Source organism: Oryza glaberrima, chromosome 7 (genome assembly GCF_000147395.1).
Source record: "Oryza glaberrima chromosome 7, OglaRS2, whole genome shotgun sequence".
Lineage (NCBI taxonomy): Eukaryota > Viridiplantae > Streptophyta > Magnoliopsida > Poales > Poaceae > Oryza > Oryza glaberrima.
In genome coordinates, this window is record NC_068332.1 from 11019717 (window position 1) to 11028962 (window position 9246).

Genomic DNA, 9246 nt, shown 5'->3' on the forward strand with positions numbered 1-9246 from the left:
AAAGATGATTTTGACATCACACGATGCATATACTGAGTTGAAGAGACTAAAATAATAATAAAAAAATCATTAGTAGTTAATATTGCATGCACTGCAGCATCGGGGTGGAAGGGCGTCCGATTTTTTTCGGTTAGATCGGACGCCTGACCCTAATCATTTTCCAGGTTTTTAGCTTCAAATGTTTATTCATTCTCGATTCAGACTTCGAATGTTCTTTTCAAACGTAATATGTATAAAATTCATGCAATGTTACTATATATGGATAAATCCTCAAGCTGTAATCGTATTTTGTAAATACATGCAGTCTGAATTATTTTGCTGTCATCTGGATGCTCCGCTGGTGTCCCAGGCTCCCAGCTCTAAAGATGTTGTGACCTCTGAGGCTCCCAGATGCTGATTAATAGTTTCTCCTACATGATAGGAGAAGATGTACTTAAACATATATAAACATATATAGTTGTTTATCTGAAAGTATAGGTATATGGTCCTCATGCATCTACATATTTAACCTTGAAAGCATAGCATGCATATATTTGCAATATATGTAGGCGCTTTAGGGGATCTCTTCCGTGCTCGTGTCTGTTTCCAGAAATGAAAAAGCGTACGTGCAAAGATGCGTACATGTGCATGGTTACTCATTATCATCATTCATCAGTAGCAAAGCTAACTCTTCACCTTTTTCTCCTAGCTGCTGCTGTCTTCAGGACGCTTGCTTCTCAAGGATAGAATTTCATGGACGCTTTAACTGCGCTGTCTCCATAGGTTGCCAACTGAACCAATTCAACAGTGGAATGCACGACAATTGTGCAACAAAACGAGAGAGTACTCTGGAATTTGAGTGAGAGAGGTGCAGAGGGTGGCCATGGCGGCGACGACCGACTGGGGACCGATCATCGCGGCGGTGGTGCTGTTCATCCTTCTGTCACCGGGGTTCCTGTTCCAGTTGCCGGCGAGGGCGAGGGTGGTGGAGCTGGGCAACATGGGCACCAGCGGCCTCTCCATCCTCGTCCACGCCATCCTCTACTTCTGCATACTCACCATCGTCGTCGTCGCCATCGGCGTGCACGTCTACTCCACCAAACCTGATCCGATCGATTAGCATACATATATAAGCATGCATATTTGTGGTGTGCAAATAGTAGAGATGGGCATTTATAGAATATAGTGTGTGTATGGATAATCGACAAAAATATCAGTGGTGATAGCTAGTGTTCTTTGTGTTCCATTTTCCTTCCTTCGGAATCTTTTTTGAAGTATGTTTAATTATTGCTTTTTTCTTTCCTGTTTTCTTCTGTAACAATATTTTATATTCATGTGTGTCTTCTGTGACCTACCTGTCTCTAAGTAAATAGCTAGGTAATGTTATGAATTTTTCGTACCAGAATTAATGTTGATCATAACTGCACGGTACTTACTATATATCTAGATGAGTTGATCGATCATGAGATCACGTCAACCCATGATTTTGGTAAGATGATCCGATCTTTTTATAGTACAACTAATTCTTGTTTGATTTTGTAGAGGCATCAGCAATCCATATATATGAACTACACAAATAATTTAACCACGCGTTTCAAAACAAAAATAATCACGATGACATACTTTTTGGGAAGTGTTAGCAACTACGATGAAAATTTTCAACGGTTGATCTCCATATATTTATACCGCAATGCTATAAAATTAGCAACTGTAATCAACAGATCAAGTGGAGACTGCAGAAGTGCAGATCAAGTAGTCTAAGGGCCAAGTCTCCACAGGCAGTACAGGCACATGTTATTAGACAAAACAGAGCAAGGAATGGACAAGGGAGCTACTAGGAATTCAAGCTTGAGTACTAGTCACCAATTGTGATCAATGGTTTACTTGAATGAATTAGGCCCTATTCTTTTCTCCAACAAAAATTGGATAAACTTTTGGATACTTGTGGCACGTTTTTCAATCTGCTCAACAATGCGTTTCGTGCAAAAACTTTCTATATGGAAGTTCTTCTAAAATATTAGATTAATCCATTTTTCAAGTTTGTAATAATTAAAACTCAATTAATCACACGTTATTACCACATCGTTTTGCATGAAACACTTAATTCTTATCTTCATCTTCAGAAGATTCAAACACCATCTTAAAACGCTTGCTTAATTAGAATCTAGATCACCATGCATACATACACCATCGAATTGAGCAATGAGAACATGATGAGGACATCAACACCATCAATACATCCACGTCTCCACAAGTATAACTTCATGGTCCTATTACCCGCACTCATGCACGTCAACTCAACTATCAGGTGAGTTTATTCTTGAGTGCATGTTCCTCTTGTTTATACCCCGGAGATACGTGCACTCTTGTTTTACTCAGGAACAATGGGGTCCAACGGGGAGAGGATTCGCGCGGGGTGGATTCGGACTGCAGGACAGCGCCAAATTCTGACGGCCTCCACGACTTCATGCGAGCTCCGATTTGGGTGTGTAAGTACTTCATGGAAAGCTTATTAAGTCTACTTTCAAATGGATCCAGCCTCATGTTCATATCTATCGTGGAGCGGCCACAATCATCGTTTTACTATCGAGTACTTTTCTGCCCACGATGCTGCCACTACTACAAAACATCAAACAGGTGTCGCCACTATAGGTGCCGGTAGTGTTAAAACCGGCACCATATTTTCCCACCTCCGCGGGTTGAAATCGTAAAAAACCATCACCTTTAAGTAATTATAAGTGTCGGTTCTAACTAAAAACCGACACCTATTCTATTTTGTGTCGGTTTTTTAAAAAAACCAGAACCTTTAATATTAAAAACCGGTACCTATAATAAATTATAGACGCTGGTTTTTTAAAAATACCGGCACCTACGAATTGAGCCGAGCCGGGATGAGCCGAACCGGTGGGCCCCACCACGACGCGTCAAGGATGAGGAGATAAGGTCGATCAGTCGTTCTCTCCATAATCACAATCGAACTCTCTCGTTCTCTCTGCTCTCTCTCCCCTCTCTCTCTCGAGCACCCTCTCTCTCTCGGCGGCGGAGGCGGTGGCTAGAGGAGCGGCATGCGGCGGCTCCTCTCTCGCTGCCTGTGGTCAGCGGAGGCGGCAGCGGCGGCCGCACCCTCCCCTCCGCTAGATCCGGGGAGGGTTGGCCCAGCGGCGGCATGGGATGGGCAGCCCAGCGGCGGCAGCGGGGGGAGGTGGGAGTCGGCCGCGGAGGGGAGGCTGGATGTAGTGGCAAGATGAGAGGTGGTGGCGCCCTCCCCTCTTGACTCTCTCTCGCTGCCCGCGGCCGGCGGCTGGCCGGTGAAGGGGGCAGCGGTGGCCGGAGCCTCCCCTCCACCAAATCCAGGGACAGGCGGCCCAGCGGCAGCAGCGGCGGGAGGCGGCATGCGGCGGCGCCCTCCCTCCTCTCTTTCTGTGATAATTTATGTGATGTTCTTCAATGATAGTGAATGATTTTTGTGAAAGATTTCTGTGATGTTCTTTAATGTTTCTTGTTGTGATGTTGTTTGATTGGGGATTGATTTGGAGTTCTGTGATGCGGGATGGATGAGCTCGATGCATCGGCTCGATTTGAGCTGATGCATTGAGCCTTTTTTTTTGGCTCGCGAGTAGTATCAAAGGTGCCGGTTTTTAAAATGGGATTGGGGCCGGATCAATCTTCAGTGCCGCCTCCATAGTGCTGGTTAGTAAAACCGACACCTTAAGGGGTTTCCCAACTGGCACTATTCACGTGTTATGTGGTAGTGTGTATTACCTCATTTAGGCCCAATGGACTGTGTATAATGTTGGGCCCATTAGGGGCGCGTCCTAAAGTTAGAGCACGTCCCCAACACCCCTGTGGTCATTCTCCCCCTCATCTTATACCTTCAGCTGCCGTCAAGAACATTTGGGTTTTGATGATTAGAGTTAGCTACTAGCTACCTGCTCGCAGCGCGCGTGTTGGCTAAACCGCACGTCTGCTTGTAATCGGAAACCCGCCATTTTGTGTTTTTCATATATAGTGAAACTTTCATCTTCATCTATAGCAATTCAGTGCTTGTTCTACATGTTCTTGCTTGTTCTTCGATTGCTTGTATTATGAGTGCCCTCGTGGCAGGATACTGTTGTAGGCTGCAATTCGCACTAGAGGTAAAAAAGGACGGGCATTTCCCACCGTCCACCTGTATCAATTCCGGATAGGTTCAGGTCATAAATTCCGCTACCGAGTTTTTATATGGATATTGGAGCTAGATCACGTGATCCGATTCGGGAAGAAATATAGTATCCTGTGGATATAGATTATCCGAGTAAAAAAAGTATTACCAAGTACGTAAACTGTCCGGATAGTACCAGTTAGCCCGCATGGTTTACATCAGCACATAACCACCAAAATATTTGCATAAATCCTTTTTAGTCTTGGTTTTTATTTGAACCTGGGTAATTGTAAATTTTGGCCGACCGAGCAAATATAGTTTCTCCAGTAGTGTAGTACTAGTTTACTACATGTCGAGCTAGTGCTAAAACGTAAGGGTGTAACGTAGTTAACGATTTTTAGTGACCCTGCTAATTAAGATCTTAAGGACTAATAGGTTAGCTATTGTTATGCCTTAATCTAGTTGTATTAGGGATATATTGCATGGTTGAATGGTAATTGCATGTGTGACTTGATACCTGGATCGGTATTCATGACCGATATATTACACACCTAGCTTGGTACATACTCGTTCGGTATTTGCGATCAAGATTACCCGTGTTTGAATACCTATTCATCAATACCAATATCGGGCCGATTCTGATTATAAAATATGGATTTGGCTATAGTAAGAGTACCTGAAATCTGACCCCACCAGGACCCAATTTCACCCCTAGGTGCAATGTTTTGTATGATGTCTAATCACTATAGTAACAGAATCCTAATGTGTTACTTGAAAATATCACAGTGACCCATCGTATGTGCCACAATCCCACAAGAGTAGTCTGTAATAAATTGGCATTTAACAGAAAAATGAGCTCGATATGCTCGCAAAATGTGTGTTACAACCATGCATGCGTCTCAAAGACACTACAGAAATAATGAAAACTAAAAGGCTATTTGTTCGAAGCACTCCGGATCGCTCATTATATTTGACTAGCCGCCAACCCGTGCGTTGCACGGCGTAAATTTGTTAATATCTTTCATAAATATTTTTTCCCATGCTGAATATGTAGTATTTCTTTATAATTTCTTGATTCCAAATTTTATTTTTGTAACCTGCTAATTATTAATCAATAATTTCAGTATTAAATTAATTACATAATGGATAGCCACTATGGATACAAAGTTCATGTTTATTAGTTCCTATCAGTTACGAATTTAGGATTACTGAATTTTTGAAAAACAAAAATAATTAAGTTTACCAAAATGAAATAACCCCATTGTATATTTAATGGTATGTTTCCTTTAACACAAAATTGTTTTCATATAGTATTGTTAGCATTAGTAATAATCACATTTTAATCAAGCTTGTTGCTCAGTTTTGATTACAGAAAGAACTTCAAATTTGATTGCTAAACTATATTGAAACAACGAATATAAATTAAAACATACGTTGTTCAACTCAATTTGGACAAATAATGCAGCAAATTAGTGTTGTAAGATGGTGCAAAACCTGTAATTTAACTTAAAATATAACATAAAGTATCAAAATCCAACAATTTAAATATCCTTAATTAGACACCAAACACTACACACTACAAGATATGTGTGGCTTTTTGACGTATTTAATATGACACAGCTCATAATGTCACTATATCATCTAATTTATGACATTTTATTTCAAGCATTTCAACTTAATGACAATAAAAAGTTGTGTGTCACAATAAATGTCATGCCTTAGTCTAATGTCATCCAGTGACAATATTTACTATGTCATAAGACCTATTTATGTGTCACAAATTATTTATTGTATTATTTTAAATATTTTTGTCCATGTAGGCAAGCCTTACTGCCACATCAGATTTTCTTTTTTCAAACTCAGCAAAATAGCTATAAAATTTTGGGAGCTAGGAGTCAAACCCGCGAGCTCATAAGTTAGAGGTGGTGTGCAAACCACTAAGCTACATGATGTTTTCTTACATATTGCATATTATTTTATATATCATGTTTATATCTTCTAAAGAAACTAATCTCAGGCCTCCAACCTTCCCACTTGAGTCCATACTGCACTGCCAGCGAGTAGAAAAGTCCATTTTGCCTCCCTCCTATCAATTAATTTCAAAATATTAAAACTTTATCATACTAAATGAACTTATGTGAAAAAATTGTCAAAAACAGTTGTATAACTTATTGAAATCTACCAATTTTATTTTGGTTATTTCTCCATCTGAGTTTGATTAACCTATATAAAATTTGAATTTTAAAATATAAGAAATTCAAATATTATTTTGTGTAGTAAATGATTTCAAATGAAAAAATTGTCAACAACAAAGTTGTATAACTTATCAAGATCTACAACTTTTGTTTGGTCATTTTGCTATATGACTTTGTTTCAATAATTTGAATTTGAATTTCAAATTATGACTATTTCAAACAAAATTTTTAAATACTAAATGATTTCAACTGAAAAAGTCATCAACAAGAAAGTAGTATAACTCATGAATATCTATAACTTTTATTTTGGTCATTTCTTCATTTGGCAAAGTGATATTAACATTATTCACAAAATTTCCAAATCTCTCTTATAGTTTATAAAACCGTATAAGAGATATATAAATTTTGTGAACAATCTTACTATCACTTTGTCGGATGAAGAAATGACCAAAATAAAAATTGTACATTCAGATGGATTATACAACTTTGTTGTTGATGACTTTTTCAGTTGAAGTCGTTCACTAATAAAAAAATTCTATTTGAAGTTCTCAAACTTTGAATTTCAAATTTCAAATTGTTCAAATAGAGTCAGACGGAGAAATGACCAAAATATTTTTTTTTTGTCTCGATGAGTTCTACAACTTTAGTTTTGGTGACTTTTCCATTTGAAATCATTTATTAACCCCAATTTTATTCGAAATTGTCAATTTTTATTCAAATGAACTTATCTGTAAAAGGGACCAATACAATAGTTGTAGATCTCGATTAGTTCTACAATTATGTTGTTTATGATTTTTGCATTTGAAGCAAAAAAAAAATTGACCTAAAATTATATTTAAAGTTCTCATAAATTGAAATTAAAAAAAAATATCATATGATCATTCCTGTTTCGGCCCAAATGGCCCAACTATTTCTAACCGTCCATCTCCGATCTAATGGTTCTGATCGCCGTCCCTAACCCTAGCCCCAACTATGAGTTTGGTTCGTGGCTTTAGGCTGCCTACCTCATGTATAAATAGAGGGGGAGCGTGAGGCTTCCCGGTATCGTTTTTGAGAGCAATTGAGTTGCTAGTTTAGTTAGGGTTTCGAGTTTAGTCGAGATTTTTGTAAGGAGTGCTATTGGTGCACTTTGTAAACACAGAGAGAAGCAATAAAGTTGTTATCTACTTTGAGAGTTCTTCAATTTGTGTTTCACCGGGTTTCCGCGGTCTAACCGGCGACATATCGGTGGTCAAACCGGTGGAAGGCGGCGGTCAGACCGGTAGGCAGTTGGCAGTCAGACCGGCGGCGGCATCAGGGAGCAGAGGCGATCTCAGAGCGGTCGGACCGGGCAACCTTCATCGGTCAGACCGGCGACACAAGCTCGGTCAGACCGACAGGATTACTCCGGTTAGATTGATCCATCGATTTCGAGAGTAACTTTTATTTCCACTAAAAGTTTTCGGTTTTTGGGTATCTCAACCATTCACCCCCGCTCTGGTTGGCTTAGTTCTTGTGATTCGATCCTACAAGTGGTATCAGAGCCTTGTTTGCTTCTTTGGATTTTTATCGATCTAGAGTTTTTGCCATGGCTACTTCTAATAAGTTTACAACTAAGCCTCATATTTTCGATGGAACAGATTTTTCTCATTGGTGTAGTAGGATGCAATCTTACATTATGGCTGAGAATTATGATCTTTGGTGAAAAGTTTCTCTTCCTTATGTGATTCCTGAAGCTATTAATACTGCTGCTGAAAAAACTGCTTTTGAACTAAATTGCAAAGCTCGTAATATTCTTTTGAGTGGGACTTCTCGTTCGGATTATGATCGTGTTGCTCATCTTCGAACTGCTCATGAGATTTGGGTTGCTTTAAATAATTTTCATCAACGTACAAATAACATTAAAGAACTTTGTCGTGATCTTTTCAAAAAGGAGTACATTAAATTTGAGATGAAACCTGGAGAAGCTTTGGATGACTATCTTTCTAGGTTTAACAAAATTTTGAGTGATCTTAGATCTGTTGATTCTTCTTATAATGCGAATTATCCACAATCTGAGATTTCTCGTCACTTTTTGAATGGTCTTGACATGTCTATTTGGGAGATGAAAGTTACATCTATTCAGGAGTCTGTTAACATGTCTACTTTGACTTTGGATTCGCTTTACACTAAACTGAAAACTCATGAGATGAATATTCTTTCTCGTAAAGGTGATTCTAAGTCTAGTGCTTTGGTTTCTTCTTCAACTTCTTTAGATGTTGGTGCTTCTTCATCGAAGTCTTCTGCTCTTGCTTTATTTAATGCCATATCCGATGATCAACTCGAACAGTTCGAGGAGGAGGATTTGGTTTTGCTATCTAACAGTTTTTCTCGAGCTATGAAAAATGTTAGGAACAGGAAAAGAGAAGAACTGAATCATTGTTTTGAATGTGGAGCACTTGATCATCTTCGTTCACATTGTCCTAAGCTTGGAAGAGGAAAGAAGGAAGATGATAGTAGAGTCAAAGATGATGACAAGAAGAAGAACATGAAGGAGAAGGAGAAGAAGAAGCATTGCATGCAGTGGTTAATCCAAGAACTCATAAAAGTTTTTGATGAATCGGAAGGTGAAGATGAAAGCAAAGGTAAGCAAGATGTTGATCTAGCTTTTATTGCTTGTAATGCAAGTTCTGATGTTGATGAATCTAATGATGATAATGAAGAAATGCTTAGTTATGAGCAATTAGAATATGCTGCTTACAAATTTGCTAAGAAACTTCAAACATGTTCTATTGAGCTTGATGAGAAGGATCACACTATTGAGATTTTAAATGCTGAAATTGCTAGATTAAAGTCTTCGATTCCTGATGATGATAATTGTCAATCTTGTGAAGTTTTATTTTCTGAAATTAATGCTTTGTGAGATGTCAATTCTGTTAATTGCAAAAAATTGGAATTTGAGATTGAAAAATC

The 9246-nt window shown here is 38.8% G+C and overlaps 1 protein-coding gene across 1 annotated transcript; it reads left to right on the forward strand.

The window, feature by feature from the left end:
* The first annotated feature begins 733 nt into the window (after positions 1–733).
* Positions 734–1396, forward strand: LOC127780180 (uncharacterized). The gene has a single exon (XM_052307128.1). It carries the CDS (start codon positions 863–865, stop codon positions 1097–1099), a length of 237 nt encoding a protein of 78 aa, XP_052163088.1. The 5' UTR covers positions 734–862; the 3' UTR covers positions 1100–1396.
* The last annotated feature ends 7850 nt before the right edge of the window (positions 1397–9246 follow it).